Source organism: Ostrinia furnacalis, unplaced genomic scaffold (assembly GCF_004193835.3).
Source record: "Ostrinia furnacalis isolate ACB-3 unplaced genomic scaffold, ASM419383v2 OfSCF4827, whole genome shotgun sequence".
Lineage (NCBI taxonomy): Eukaryota > Metazoa > Arthropoda > Insecta > Lepidoptera > Crambidae > Ostrinia > Ostrinia furnacalis.
Window position 1 is genome coordinate 561,070 of NW_021135066.1, and position 17,107 is coordinate 578,176.

The 17,107-nt window shown below is 36.8% G+C and overlaps 1 protein-coding gene across 1 annotated transcript; it reads right to left on the reverse strand.

Annotated features, from left to right (window-relative positions):
- Positions 1–6,140: 6,140 nt before the first annotated feature.
- LOC114360051 (uncharacterized) lies at positions 6,141–16,076 on the reverse strand. The gene is made up of 5 exons (XM_028314607.1): positions 15,764–16,076; positions 14,467–15,595; positions 13,106–14,306; positions 12,463–12,665; positions 6,141–6,983 (listed from the first exon to the last, which is right to left on the reverse strand). Exons 2-5 carry the CDS (start codon positions 15,571–15,573, stop codon positions 6,294–6,296), a joined length of 3,201 nt encoding a protein of 1,066 aa, XP_028170408.1. The 5' UTR covers positions 15,574–15,595; positions 15,764–16,076; the 3' UTR covers positions 6,141–6,293.
- Positions 16,077–17,107: the final 1,031 nt, after the last annotated feature.

Below are 17,107 nucleotides of genomic sequence, written 5' to 3' on the forward strand. Positions count from 1 at the left end.
TTTTCTTGGAGTAAACTTAAGTAATTTTGGACCCATAGGTAAGTACTGCTACTGTGACGTTGTATTTAGTACATACAATTTATTATCGGGATTGGGTTTGTTAAAGATATTTAAAACAATCTCAAAAACATAGATGAACTTCATTTCATCGATACACTGCCCGTCATCCCTAACTCCATACCCTTTAAAACGGTATTAAAATTCCGACAGGCGATTCTGGATCTTAGCACTAACGGCATTAGTGTTTGAGTGGCGTAGCATAAAATGCAGTTAGAATGTGCAGTGGACGGACGATTATGCCTGCATGCATCAGGGCTGGAGTCAGCGGTATGCCGAAATGCAAGCATTAGAACTGTGTTGCATTTGGAGCAGGGCTGGGTTATATTGGGAAGACGAGCGGAGACGTATGGAAACTCATTTATTTAAACTACCTTTAGACAAACGTGGACCGTCTGACCAGAGCGTAGGGAATGTAGACCAAATCCACTATAATTGACTCTAGTAAATTAGAGGGTCGTGCCCCTGCAGTGGAGGAGACTAAATATCTGATGATAATGATGATCAACATTATAGACTCCAGTTTTGAGGTAGTTATAGAAGTAAGTTATGAACAAATTTTTGTATTTTAAAAACAAATGCCTAGATGATAGTTACGGTGTGATTAAGGATAGCACGTCAACCAACCTTTTAACACAGTCATAAAAAGATATCAAAAGGTACTATAGCACCTATCGGATTGTTGGGTCTCTAGTTCGATACCTTTTAAACACTTTACCAATATTTAGATGAATACTCTCCTTTCCTTAATTAACCTTACAACGGAGGGATCTTAGTAAAGGTAATCACAAAATACTGGTGTGTTCTCTAAAAAGTTAAAGATATTTTCGAAGAATAACATCATTTTTCTTTTGTTTGTTTCTATACAACTTCACTTGTTTTATAAACCACTACCAATCCTGTAAGTCCCGACCCGAACTCTGCACATGAGGGAACGACTCAGAAATTGTTGTGACGTTTTGTAGACGACAGCACATCAAGCGTCTTATTTCGTTGCAATAAAGGCTATTTTCCAACAAAAATGTATGTATGTACTTTGATGTACGCTCAGCTTTTTGAGCTACTGAGGTTGAGGTATTTGCTACACTGCTTGGTGAAGGTAAGTGTTCCAAATGGAAAATGAAATTGAATTGTTGAGATTAAGGTGTTTGGAAAATTAGAATTAGGTTGCCGCAACTTCTCTATTTTAAAAATTGTGTATAACTAGGATTTACTTACCCCTAGCAGGATTCAAACGCACAGCTGCTGTTGAGTCCGGAACGCCAATCACCAAGCTAAAGGAAGAAAATTTTAATGATCAAAACTTTAAGAAACGCATTTTAACATTTTTAATATAGTTAATTAAAGCATAAGGTGGTGGACCAACGATCTCATAAAGGTAGCAGGAAAGCGCTGGACGCAGGCCGCTACCAACCGGGCAACATGGAAAGCATTGGGGGAAGGCCTATGTTCAGCAGTGGACGTCCTATGGCTAAAGTTATGATAATGATGTTGCTAAACCTTCGTGGTGCCTGACTGTCTCACATTTGACTAGGTTTTTACAATAATTTCAGTCAGACGATGCTATCAAAAATTAACTTGCCTCATCTTCTTGTATAATTATAATCTATACGAAAACTATGTACTTAACATGCAAAACCTGTTTTATTTCTCGGAATAGAAATTGAAATATTCTTCGTAATCGCCTCTGGGCCTGCCAAGAACTATTGCAGCCAAGAACTATCGCAGCCAAGGTTGGTCCAGTTAGAAGATGTATCACTACTTTACATGAAAGTTTTGTGCTGTCAGGGCTGTCAGAACAAACTTTAGTACTAAAAGCCGATAGCAACTGGATGCGCCTTTTATACAGGGTGTTAGGTAAATGGGTATATGAGCCGACACTAGCCCATGTTAACATGGGCATTTATATGGTATGGTGAAGTCAGAAAATTGATATCTTCATTTTAATTATTTTAATTTTCATGTAAATCGGATTTTATCAAATATATTTTGTATGAAAATAAAAATAAAAAAAATGACGATATCAAATTTCTGACTTCACCATACCATTTATATACCCATTTACCTAACACCCTGTAGAATAGAATACGTTTTATTATTTGACAGAAAGCAAGCAAGACATACTCATGGAGTGACATAAATGAGTAGTAAACAGACAACTGCTTGTGCCCCTCTGACAAAAAGACACCCGCTCAGCAAACATCGAGACTGCCAGAGGCATGTCTCGAAACTGATTTTCAACGGAGGCCGTCACAAGAAGTGATCATCTATTACTTTTATTGGGGCAGGGAAGGCAAGTAAAATAAATAAGAGGATTAGTACTTACAAAATTTCAAACTACTGCTTTGTAGTACAACACTTCACCAGGTAGGCACTGCATATTTGACACTAATGTTAAATGGTTTTAATTTAACTTGTACAGCAACACACCAATTTCCACTAGCACATTTAAATAATGGGGATACGACACCACCAGTCAACTTATATACTTTTTTAATACTGTCATAGGTATCGCTTGTATGTAAATACCCACGTTGAAAGTCACTTGTAGATTTTTTTAGAGTCAACTGATCGACTGATTATTAAGTTCAAATCATTAAAATCAATCAATTTCCAGTTTTGGATGAAGGAATCATGTCTAAAATTGTGTCCGATCACCTTAATAGGTGTATCAATATTACTTGTAAATTTTTGACACATATTACTTTTTTATTCTGTTGACAACCCTACCCATATAAGCTAGCTCAACCCTAATATTTGATGCCTACAAGCAATAAATCATGGCCAGCCAGCGTTATTGTAAACATGCCCTGAATGATCATTTTTACACAAACTGTCTGTTTATACGTATATTACTCATTGTTAGACATTGCTAATGCCTTAGATGGGGTACTCGGTCAGTGTCAGATTTTTACTATTGTGGGCAAATATCAATTCATCAATATATTTGGAAACTAGCTTTCCGCCCTCGACTTCACCTGCGTGAATTTCTGCCTGTCACAGAAAAACTTAATCGCGCGCGTCCCTGCTTCAAAAACCGGGATAAAAACTACCCTATGTCCTTTCCCGGAACTCAAACTATCTGTACGCCAAATTTCATCAAAATCGGTTTAGTGGTTTAGGCGTGAAAGCAAGACAGACAGACAGACAGTTACTTTCGCATTTATAATATTAGTATAGATGTAGTTTTAGACTCCCAGACTACAGACTTTTGTCGGTTGATAGTGTGGTTGGCTTCTAATTTGTATGAAGAATTGGCCGATACCAAATCGGTGTAATTTGCGTACTTCAAAATAAATTATGTTCATTCATTCTGATAAATACAGCCCGACCAAACTAATGGCTGACAAAACGTGTATTGTATTCATCCTACTAATATTATAAATGCAAAAGTTTGGATGTTTGGATGTCTGGATGGATGTTTGTTACTCTTTCACGCAAAAACTACTAAACGGATTTTGATGAAACTTTACAGTATTATATAGGTTATAATTTATGACGATCTGTGACAAACTAAACTTCACGCGGTTGAAGCCGCGGGCAAAAGCTAGTGGTGATAATAATATAATTATAATGCAAGTTATAGGTAGGTATGTTTCTTTCTCACCTCCACGAAATCAAGCTTCAACATAATTATTTAATGTTTTGTTTACTTTTCTCTTACTCACATAACATTTTATCATCTCTTCTGTCTTCGTAATACAAAGTATAAACTTCATGAAATCTCATGAAACTCGAAACCGTGATGAAAACCTTCTTGCGCTTCATGTACTTAACGTAAAGCTAAATCTACACAAGTAAACTTAAAATCCCTTAGCAATAAACGATTTCGTTATGCAAAATTAAAGAGAAGAAAAATCTCTTTAATATCAGAACTAGAGTTGTTGATGAAGTTTTGTTTTAGAATAAAATCGAAATCACTAAATGAAGAAACAAACTCTTCTTTTTGCTGCTTAATGCTGACTCCACTGAGAATAATGCTACACATACCAAAACATCACTTAGACTTAGAGCATGCTTATATCCTATCAATGACGAACAATCATCATCATCATCATTTCAGCCATAGGACGTCCACTGCTGAACATAGGCCTCCCCCAATGCTTTCCACGCTGATCGATTGGTAGCGGCCTGCGTTCAGCGCTTCCCTGCTACCTTTACGATGTCGTCGGTCCACCTTGTAGGTGGACGTCGCACGCTGCGTTTTCCGGTAAGTACGCGACCTCCATTCCAGAACCTTGCTGCCCCATCGGCCGTCAGTTCTGCGAACTACAATAAGATAGCTATTGTAATGAAGACGAATTGCGCATAAGTACTGGTGTGAATACACCCTAACCGCGCCCGTTACGTCATTTCCGGATGGGAGTCGTTACGTGAGCTTCACGACTCGTCAGCTTTCAGAATTCATGCCCAGATTTCATACTTCCGGCTGCTAAACGGTGAAAAATGTAACTGTAATACTAGCTCTTTGGTGAATGGTCACTTAAAAATGTAAGCATTATAAGTGTCAGTATAAACGCAATTTTTGAGAGCCTGTGCTTTTATAGAAGCTTATTTTTATCATGTTGATGAGACTTCAAATGAAGTCAGATTAAATAAGTCAGATTAAATAATCTGTGTTTTCAACCAACTGTCAGTTGAGTGGGCGATTGTTGAAATAAATAATTTAACAAATACATATAATTATTGTTAAACATAATATTTACTCGTATGTCTTTCTGTGTCTTACTTTTAACAAATTATTGACACCTAATTGAATTTCCTTGCGTTTTTTTAACATACTTTTCAGCACCTTTTCATAGAGAGCTCTTCTTATAAATGCTCTTCGATACTATTTTTTTAGGAAGTCATTGGGGGAGGCCTTTGTATTGCTCAGCAGTGGACGTCCTATGGCTGAAATGATGATGATGATGACTATTTTTTTTCTGCAGCAGTCGCCTAAGCATTTGGCGTCCCTAAAAATACACCTAAATGTATTAAAAAAGAAATTCTCCGACATAATATTTCCACAGCCCAATTTACTCGTACCTTCATCTTCGTATAATTAATATTTTCTATTGTATACTCGCGTTTTCAAAGGTGCGTTAAATAAAAAAGCCTTCTATAAAGGCATATCAACCTAAACATGCATCTTACGTGGTTGGAATTAAGGTTATTTTGCTATAGCAATGTTTATTATTATATGCTTACTGCACCAGGGATGTTAAGGATATGAAGTTTCGGTTATGGATACGGTTACGGATATTAGAATAATACATTTATACCGGTTTCGGTTACGGTTACGGATATGAAAATACTTCGGATAATCCGAAAGTTTCGGATAATTTCGGTTACGGATATTAGAATTTTAAAAATGTAAAATTCAAATAGGTACCAAGATGCTGCGCGACACACATAGCCACTTTAGTACTAAGTATGACGACACCTATGATCAAGGTAAAACAGCCAGGTTATATTAGATGGTGCCAGGGGATGCCAAACAAGTAACAAATATTAAGATTTAGACTCCGCCTTTATCCGAAACTATCCGAAACCTTTGAATCGGTTTCGGTTACGGATATTTTTTTATTTCGGATATCCGATAGTTTAGGTTACGGTTACGGATATCCATATCATCCCTAGCGCCACCGGTGGAAGCGTGTGCGCCGGAAGCGCCCACGAGCCGGCGCGGAAGTGACGTCACTACGCACCCGCGCCTACCCGCGCAATCGTTGTTCCAATTTTGAAATTCCACTGAATGGTTGAATGAGAACGCATGAATGTAACGGTATTTTGTACAGTGACGTATGTTACATGCAATTTGATGACGTCAGGCTGCTGAAAAATACTGAGGCGTAATGATAGCACGAGTTTTCAGATTATTTCAAAGTTTTATACGTGAAAATATTTTTAAAAATAAACCAAAAATAAAATTTTACTTTTTTAATTCTAAATAATATAGGTATCTTTAAAACTGGATAAAAACCTACGTTACGATTTTAACTTAAGTTTTAATAAGGAATTGCAGTCTTAGCGAAAATTTTATCGTTAATTATAAGCACCTTGTTCTCCAATCACCTGTTTTCAAGAATAAAATCATAACATGGATGTATAAAATGGCATGTTTATTCAAATTACAAAACAAAATATTTACACACAGCAACAAATACGGTACACATAAATAGAATCTATAAGTTAGTAACAATATCACTTATTTCCAATAAACTAATTAGCACCAATTTAATTCTAATAGTAACTTATCTGTTTTTACTATTCGAGTCATTTTCCGCTTCTTTACTTGTATTATTTTCTATTTCTTTTGTTTTACTAACGTCAAGATCGACTTTTGGTTTGTGTACGGGAACGATTTCTGTTGGAGGTGGTGTTTTGTTCACTAGGCTTCCATCATCTTCTGCTACCTGGAGACCAATAGTAGCCCCAAGCTTAGCACTAGCCTGCTTAAACGTATCATTCAGTTTAAGTTGAACAACGTTGATGCACATAGAAGTTAAGGCCAGACCGAATACTAAATACAAAATGGAACCCATCATTCTATGCGGGTGATCCGGCACCAAATCCCCAAGACCTATGGTCGACATGGATATGAAGACGAAGTAGAAAGACTCGAAGAAGCTCCAGTTTTCCCAAGTGTGGTACACTAAGGCTCCAATAAGGATGTATATGACTAGAATAACAATGGCGACTGAGATAGGGAGATTGAATTCGTCGTCGATTTCGAAGACAGATGGCGCTGGCGTCTCAGGATCGGTTTCGTTGTCGAAATCTCTTGGTAAAGTTCCTGGTTTGGGTGGTAGGGGTGGAGGCACGTCACTTGGTTTCCTCTCGATCGCAGGAGGTTCGGGGAGGCTTTCGACGTCCTCCTCGTTGAATATTTGGGAGGGCCGCCGCACGACGTCGTAAACGATGTTCAGGCCTTTCATCATCTCCTGGAAAACGGAAAATTACGAATTAGTTGGGTTCCGTATGAAGTCGTAAAATACGTTTATTTTTAGGGCTTTTAAAACTGCTCTACACGTCCCAATATACATAATTTTTACCCTACTTTTCCGTTCTAATAGCTACTTTTCATCACAAATGCAAATGTACAGAAAATAAAAAAATTATAGATAATATTTATTAATGGTTTAATTTCTTAATGTACCCCAAAAGAAATATTTTCTTAAACTAGAAAAAGTAACCCAATATTTAATAGTCCTAATATTTCGCGATCACATAGTAAGTAGTACGTAGGTAGTAATAAAAAGATGGATTCTGTTTTGGAAATATTCCATCCCCAGAGCTTATAATACTGAAATTTTATGTAAACATTGAGCAGTGTGTGTTTAATGTTATGAATTATTACTACCATTATTTATACAGACTTGTTATACTTCTTTGCTCCATGGACCTATAAAAAAAGGCGGACGGAACTCGGGCTACAACAAAACTGTGACGCAAAATTTTGGCGTTTGTCTATTGTGTGAGTGAATTTAGGGATGCCATGTTAGCCAAAACATTTTACCCATTTATTTTAAGAAAATCATAGATCGGCAGATGTTACTTGGAAATGTAGACAGAATTATTCCGTGCCATTTTAAAAGGATGAAAGGTGTATGCGTTGAGGTAGGCGCGAAATTTTCAATGTTCAAATTTTCTTACATTGTTTGCAAGTCAGTGTGTCAGGGTATGTACATAATGTGGATCAAAAATGATTCACGCAGTTACAAATTACGAATCTTGTGTACATTATAATCATAATCTTATGCATCATCAATATATTATTATTATCTCTGATAGATTTTTTTTAACATACAACCTGACACTGACTTGCAATCAATGTAAGAAAATTTGAATTTCGCAGTTCCACATTTTTGGGAAGGATCAAATTTGCCCATGAAAATATATCCCATTAAAACACAATTATTATGATAAATTATTTTATTTCCATAGTATGCGTAATACATGACTAAAAAGTCCTAAAATCATTATTAATTTCCCATATTTCGGGTAATTTTCCCACGTAAATAACTGAGAACACTGGTCTTTGACGTATTATTTTTTCGAGTGAATGACGTTTGATTTCAATTAATTTCAATATTTTAATGTCGGGAAATAAGTGATTGGATTATTATTTTGCCTGTGAAATGTGATTCCTTAATTTTTGTTTGTTCGAACAGAACGGTTTTTACACAATTTCATCACACAAGACATGTCGTATTCGTGTTGTTTTTTCGCTGCTTAAATGTGTCAACTGTGTGAAGTTTGCACTCGAAGTGGTGTAACAGGGTGTGNAAAAACAACCAAAATTTCAATAATGTGATTAAAACTTATAATAATGTAACTCTATAAATAATAATCACCATTGAAGGGTAAAAAATTTAATTTTGTCGTTTTAAACTTAATATTAGGTCTATTATGTCTTAGATCATCATTGTCTTAACAGAACTAAGTGTGCATAAAATTGTCTTACTCACAGAATACTACGAAATGCATTTTAACGATATAACAAATTGATATCACATGTTATTAACCTATTTTCAGTAATGCATTGATATTTTATTCATTTGTGAGTAATTTCATTAATATACATAATATATTTTTAGCATACGAACATTTACATATAGCTTAGTTACTTAAAATATTTGAATAAAATCACAATATAATAAAAAAAAATCACGAAATATTACATTATTTATGAAAATTGTACGTAACAGCTACCTGAGAAAATAATGAAAAAATCAGGTACAAAAATAATTTAAAATATATTTGAGATACAGCTTAGATATAAAATAAATTACACGATTATACACTCGATCGATTTCATAACAGGCCTCGATTGATACAAAACGTTAGAAAAAAATATTAGTCTCTTTCGAACGGAGATTTATTCACAAAGCTACGTGATAATTTCATTTGTATGAAATACATTAAGTGATTTGATCATGCTCCGACCTATTTCATACACGTTGCAGCTTCGCAGCATTTTGAATATACCCTCCACTGTGCATTACAAAGCAAACTATAGTAACAAACACCCTGACTCGCGCACTGCATTGTCAACATGATAGTTAATTTCACTAGTGTTAGACTAGGCGCAGACAACCGATTTTTAGTTGGCCGAAAGTTGGGCCCGATTTTAAATTGTATGAAGAATCGGCCAAATCAAATCGGTGTAATGTGCGCACTTCTATACATGCCCCTACTGATCAACTGCCCGACTAAACTATCGGCCGACGAACAATCGATGGTCTGCGCCTAGGCTAAAAGTTCGTCAGCTACTTTATGCACCTCACATTTCTATCTACATTTTTACATGATTCCATTATTTACATCAATTGCACTATTCCTATGACTAATAATAGTTGAGATCTGTGATAAGAGTGCTTTACACGTGCTCGAGGATAATTTAAGGCCGGCAATACACGGACCGCTTGAAGCGGTCAGGGTCGACAGCTTCAAGCTGCGACTGCACAGTGAACTACAGAGTTCTATGGACGCACATACACGAACCGCTCGAGCGGTTGCAACTGATTCGGGCGGTCGACAGCACGGTGAATTTTCATCGTGCGGTCAAGCAGTCGCCAGCCATACACTGACTGCTCGAGCTGTCGACAGCTCTCGCGCAGTTACCTCCGCCCACTTTCTTCGTTCCACGGCGCGCGCGCTTGTGATTTGTTGAGCAGTTAATACCAACTGCTCGAGCAGTTATCACTGGCAGCTTCAAGCTGTTGACTCTTGACTACAAGAGTGGTCCGTGTATGTTGATCACTGACTAACTGCTCGAGCTGTCCTTGTATGGCGGGCCTAAAAGCACTGAACGAAGTATTAATTACAATCACAGATATAATTGATACTTAGGTATAATTCTTGGGTAAATAATTTAAATAAATTACGCATCGTTGTAAGCAACTTAAATTACTACAAATAATCTTTGAAATGCCTAATTTTAAATAAGCACACTCAAATCATTTGTTCATATTTGGTTCACACTACATAATATACATTTTATAACAATATTATATTTCAGCATAATTTTGCTCCTATAATCTTCAGTTAAATTCTTTCAACACACTTGCTCATGAAGTATGTAAGTTCTTATTCTACATGCGTGCATTTTTATTATTTTTATTGCACTAGCGTTGTCAAATGTTTTAAAAACGATTAATAACTGTCAACATTAATTTCGTGTGATATATTTTTCTTCAGTGTGTTGAAAACGTGATATGAAAGTTTGTTCATTCGTGATTATAATTTCACGTTTATTACGGCATACTTAAGGTTCAATGCCGGCCTCGATATATTAAAACTAGCTTAGAACATTGTAACATAATGTACTAATAAGGCAGAATAGCAATAAGTACTGTACAGTCTCTAATCAAAAGTAAAAAAAAAACTTATGGGGGTTATTTGCCAACAACCCACCATATGTTTTCCTCGGAATCCTATTCCGATTCTTAATCGTTAAGATTATTGTTAGGCAGTTCGAGTCAGGAAATAAAGGTAGGAAGAACACGGTGGAAGGAAGAATGTTATTAGCGGATCGGAAATTATATTTAACAACAGGAATAGCAAGGGATTGATTAGGATACAATAGCAATAAAATTATTTAAATGTTGAGAGCAAAGCGATCGCGGAAGAAGTGTCACGACGACATATTTCAAATCTCTTCAACGGCGATGAGTGAGCGGAGATCGGTGACCGGCGTTGAAGCGAGACGGCAGCATACGTCTTCACGGGTGTGCGAGTGACGCAGATGTATTGTGACGGCCGCAGCACGCATGCGCCAACGATTCGNTGTATCCTAATGTCACAGTATTTTGTTGATGAGAATCCGTCCGACTTTTTTTATAGGTCCATGTCTTTGCTCTATAAAAACTTGACAGTCTTATAGCTTACCAGCCCGTGATTTCCGTGGGTTAAATTTTGCAATATCCCGTCTTAGTGAGCACCCACGTTTTAAAAGGAATGCAAAATTTAAGACTCCCAGCACTTGTAGTTTCTGAGATTTCGTGTATAGATTAATATCTAACCACCTAATGTTTTCGAAAACAGTTCATTTTGGTGTGTTTTATTAAAACCAAGTATTAGTATAAATAATCACAAAAACTTTTGATCTAATTACGTTTACGACTTAATGCTAACTCTACCATGTTTTCCTAAATACATAGGTACATAATAATATTATGAATTCAGGCCACAACCTTCACAAAGAATTGATTAATAGAAATCGATATTTAATCATTATTTAGCAGAAGTTACATTATCAAGGAAGGTAGGAGTATAAGCCTAGTCGCAGGCCATCGATTTTTCTTCGGCCGATAGTTTAGTCGGGCAGTTGAATCCAGGGGTGGGTTTAGTAGGGTGGGCATGTATGGAAGTGCGCACATTACACCGATTTGATTCGGCCGATTCTTCATACGAATTAAAATCGGGCCCAACTATCGGCCAACTAAAAATCGGTGGTCTGCGCCTAGTCTAATGTACCTCCCGTGCCGCTTCCATACCTCATGCACTGACTAAGTTAAATGCTGGACTTGTCTTGCCAGCACAAATTTAATTCCTGGAACACCACTGGGGCTAAATTCTTTATCATTTTTCCCAAGCAATTCTATTAGTACTCGTGGTATAATTACTTAGTTCTAATTTCTAATAAATTGTACATATTAAAGTAATCCTGTTTTCCTCAATAAAACCTTTTTATACAGCGCCCTCATTATTGAACCGCCTTACACTTGCCGGTTTGTTCTGTTTAATCCTAACGATGCGATTGCTTTGAAGGCAAACAAAGAATGTTACAACACAGCCCCCGGCTTAATCATTACTCATAGAATAAAAGAACTCCGTATTGTTATCCTTACATTACTTTCGTACAAGAATAAGAATAATCTCCGGGGAACATGTTGATTTTACGTTATTTAATCGAGTGAGAGGTAATTGAAGATCTTTATTATGAACGTGTATTTTGGAAACAGTACATGATAAAGCAAATTTTTTTCAAAACGTTTAGATTTTTAAGGATTCTGAAACACAAGTTTTTGCTAACGGCTTTGCCTACGTGGATTTCATTCTGTTACAGAACTTTGCGTGCATGTCCCTATTCCAAAAGCTGGCATAAAAACTTTCCTTGTTTTATTTTGGTAAAATACATGAGTCAGTTAAATGCACACACAGTTACAGTACAAAATAGGTGTATACGAATTTTGGATACCATAATTATTTGAGTTTATTCTATGGATAGGTCCAACATTTTCCTTAACTAACTTCGACGGACAGTGTAACTAGGTTGCACCATCTTACATTAACTCTAATAAACGCCAAAAGACTGTTAAGCTCCATACTAAATAATCGGTTACAGTTATAGTTACGGTTATAGTTAAGGTGGTGCAACTTAGCCTTACTTTTCAACTCATGAACAATTGAACATACCTGCATCGGCGCGGTCCTCCTGACCTTCCTACAGCTTCTCGTGTAGTAGAATCTCCTGATGAAAGACCAGAAGAACTTGATGTTCCTCGTGAAGAGTTTGCCGAAGTCTGCCAGCACGATCAAGAAGAGAGGAATACCCACGATGGCATACGCGATGGTGGCGACTCGCCCGTACGTCGTCTTTGGCGCGATGTGGCCATAACCTGGAAAATTTTATAACACGGATTCAAAAAGAGGTAAATACAATGTTTGCCACTTCACTACTACAATGTTGTTTATTAAAAAAGCAAGGACAGTACCTAACATTATTTTGTTTTACTAACGGGACTTATGCAGAAATTAACAGAAATAACCGGAAATGAAATCTTAAAACAAAGTAACTATGCGTGTAAGTTATTAAAAGTAGGTGCCATGGCTATTATTTTGGGGAAAAGGGAAAATTGATGCCGACAAAACTAACTACAGTGAGGGCAATAATAAAATGTGATTTAACGTATTACCTGTATCATTATTACCACCAAAACAACTCAACAGAATAAACGTAAATGATATGTAAAATACAGAAGTAAAAAGGTGAAAATAAAAACTACAAATAAAATGGAAATAGTGCTATTTAAGATGAATAACAAATCGGCAGTCTTACCAATAGTCGTAATTACTGTTAGACAGTAGACGAACGAGTTCATAAAACTCCAGGATCTAAGTCCACTGTATGAAGTGATTCCTTGTTCGAATGCCGTATGTAGTTGGTTTTCGAATTCGAACAACTTATTTCGAGCCATAGATTTCCAATCATCTTCCCGTAAGTAATGACTCCCACGCCATAAGGCTTCAATGAAATCTCGCTTCACACTTCGCGTGCTACATTTGTAAGCATTTTCAAAAGATCCTTCGAAACTTTTGAACATCATTCCGCCTAATCCACAAAAAATAATCAACAAAATAATATCGCAAATACACCTGTTTCGTAGCAACCGAATCTTCTCACAATCTGCTTTGCGATCTTCCTTATATTGTTGCCATTCAGCTATAATTTTCCATTTAGATTTAACTGGAGGTTTATTCTCTTTTGGCTCAGGTTTTTTGGAGTCACTTTCCTCCTCACTTGGTTTTTGTACACCATTTTTAGCCACTGACCTCTTTTTTAAAACTGGCTTTTCAGCCTGGATCTCTCTATTTGCTTCTGTATGTTCTTTAGTTAAAGCCGTTATACTTTTCGTTTCTTCGCTATCTGCTTCTTGGGACAAAAGGTGCAATTTTCGTGCCAATTCAGCTGTTCGTTCGGATAAATCAAACTCGTACTCATTTTCACTTGGAGATGTGGAATAACAACTCGAAGTGTACTCAGACTGACTTGCGTCCACATACCCAGAGCTTTGTCGACTACTTCGCTTTTCCTTTTCTAATTCTACTCTCTGATTTGTCGTCAAACCAGATAAGATTACTCTGTCACTGATTATTTGAATGGTTTTAGGGCATGATATTCCTCTTACATTTCTTGGCGTAGTTGATGGTGTTTTATTAGGAGTCTGTAGTTTATTACTGTGACTTTTGTACTCAGCTGGAAGTCTAGGATCGTCTTTGGGAATGGACAGACTCCTTGCTCGAGCTTTCTGCATCAGTTCAATAATTTCTCTACTGGTCTGACTCATTCCTGTACCTGTTCTATCTATGACTTTGGGGGCTGTATCCTCAACTCGGTTAACCGATTGCGACCGGTTAGCTCTTGGAGATCGGTGTTTGGTAAAACGTCGAGGTGTGGGCACTACCTTTCTTGTAGGACCGGTAGTATTTCCGATTTGGTTACCTTGATCCTCACTCATTTCACTCTCACTAGTTTTACTCTGTAAACGTCATTATGGATAAATATTAGTTTCTTCAAATATAATATGGCAAACAATTAACATCATCAATCCTCGCTTTTTGATTTTAGGCCAATTGGAAATACAGCGTTATTAACAAAGCAATAAACAGAATCAAAAATAATTTTACATAAAAACTGACCCCAAATCTTGTAGCGGATTTGCTTCGCGCTGGTTTCACTGGTGGTACCCTGCTTTGTGGTTCATCTTTCGTTGGTTTTACGGATTGTCTCATAACAATAGGTTTAACATCAGCTGACATTTTTCTGCTTGGAGTTCTAACGATTCTTTCCCTCACTTCGACAGTTGGTTTTTTATCAGCTGTTAATTTTTTACTTGGCGTTCTCTCCACTTGAATAACTTTTGTCACAATATCTCCTGGGGTTGCAGGTGTGAGTGAATCAGGTGTTTTAGGTGTAGGTTTTTTCTCAGGTTGTTTTACTTCTTTTTCCTCAAACGTAAATACGTCAGCTTCCTTTTTCAGTGGAGTTTTCAATACCTTTTCACTAGATTTCTCTTTCTTTTCATCACTGTATACCATTTCTTCTAATTTCTTTGGAGTTGTAGGTAAAGGATGCGGGAAAGTCTTTTCCTTGGGTGACGTACTTATCGGAGTAGGAGGGGAAAGAGAACCTCTCTTTTCAACCGGTGTTTCAATTGTAAGAGAACTTCGCCGACTGGAGTCTTCATCTTTAGGACTCAACGTATAATTTGTGCTCAGTAGTTTATTTGCTGGATCTATAAAACTGCCTTTTCTTTCCAATTTAGATAGTTCTTCTTTGTCTGGTATAGCAAATGGTGAGATACTGCGGCGTCTTCGTTCGTTTGCGGCAAACGCTCTTGCTTCAAGAATTTCGTCCGTGTCTAGATCATAGACTGGATCTTTGACATTTGCCCTTTCTTGCACCAGTCTTTTCATTTCCAAATAAGTCGTCTCAGCTTCTAGCTCTCTAGAATTTCTTGGAGGCTTCTCATCTTCATCTGAGGTAGTTGTGTCTACATGAGGGACAGGGGTCCTACCGGGTTCAGGAGTCTTCTCTCTCTGTCTTGCTGCTTGACCTCTGTTTTTGGAGAGGTTTCGTCTCTTCCTAATAGACATGGTCTGCCTGTCTTCAGCCTCCATCTCTTCTAAATTCGTCTTCTCTGGGGATCTGGATACTAAAAGGCCTGAGGTTTGGGTTTCGGATTCGGCTTTTATGATAGGGATTTGCAAGGTTAATTTCTTTTCCGTTTCATTTCTCTCACTCATCACCACACTCCTATATCACTGCCTGAAAAAAAAGAAAACGCGTTTATTAGATAACGCGGCAAGCACTTCACTGAAGATAATAAAATCAATAGGCCGGTTTTTAATTTGGCAATAGATGACATATCTCCTGCCAATAGCCGATGCGATATAAAAATAAACCAAGAATTAAGAGCTCGTAATGTAAACTTACCGCTGACAAATCGAGGCGGATAACAAACTCCTTACTAACCGGGACAACGCAATCTAAGAAAAGAATCTATTTTGGAAGCCCGACATTTCGGACGTAAACAAACGTAATAAATCGGCGCAATCCATTTTCGGCGGTGAACTGACACGAGAGACGATTTATTCGTTTACGTCGAACGATAACTGCGATTTGACGAATAACACTGGCAGAATATGATGTCGCGAATTTTCTAAATAAACACCCAACAGATTGGTCGACTTGTGACTGAGTTGAAGCGCCAAACGCACTGGGCAATGCGCCAAATTTAAAACAACTACACCTACATTCACGTTGGTTCGCATAGCTGCGTGTGCCTGCACCGAAAATAAGAAGCTCGTCCACACTACTCAGACACATCTGAGCATAATTTTCCTTAACGACTGTTTATACACAAAACGCGATGTCGAACAATGGGAGAGATCTACTCTGTTTGGATTTCACACTTGTATCAATACCAATGTGAAAGCAGAGCTATTATTTTGGTATCAGATATGAAGTTGTAGGAATACTGTCGCAAAGCTAAAAGGAGTCATTAAAATGCGTAGAGCATTTGGAATTTTTAGATTCATGATAATACGATAAGTAGAAATGAAGATGAAAGATATTCCATCCCACAGATTCCACGAATCATTTTCATTTCGACTTTCGTCCATTTAAGGTACTTTAATGGAGGCTAGAAATCATAATCCAAATCCGAATTTAGGTCATCTCTATACACCTTACTTATTTTCAGTTTGTACTTCTTTCTTAGGTACTACTTCTTCTAAGAAATATCCCTGCTTATTGGAAATGGAATTATGTATTCTAATTTAGGATTCCAACTCGATGAATGGAAACATTTTAATAAAATATAATGTTGCTCTCTTTATGATTTGTAAAAAAAAACTTACTTACCTAACTACCTAACATAATCACTTGATTTAATTAAACGTAATTTCAAACTTCAGATACGAAACACATGAATGAATTTAGATTTTCATTTGTTTAGTTTAATAAAAGGTACTACTCGTATTTTTTAATGTATTATCTAAAAGAAAGCAGGTTGAGCTCGTGAACAATAAATAAAAACAATAATAGCCTTCAGTTTAGCCTTTCAAAATGTTTAAAGGAATAAAGTCTTTATTTCAAATGTGTCTGAACCACTTTGTAAGCCTGCAAGCGGAGACACAAAGGATTGTCGCCGCGTTTACCTTCGAAAAGAAAATAAATAAATATTGCTTTAGAAGCTTTGAACGTGTTAACAGTGGCTCTTTGAGACAAGGAAAGTAATCAGATTTGTTATAAGCATACAACAAAATTGTTTGGAAA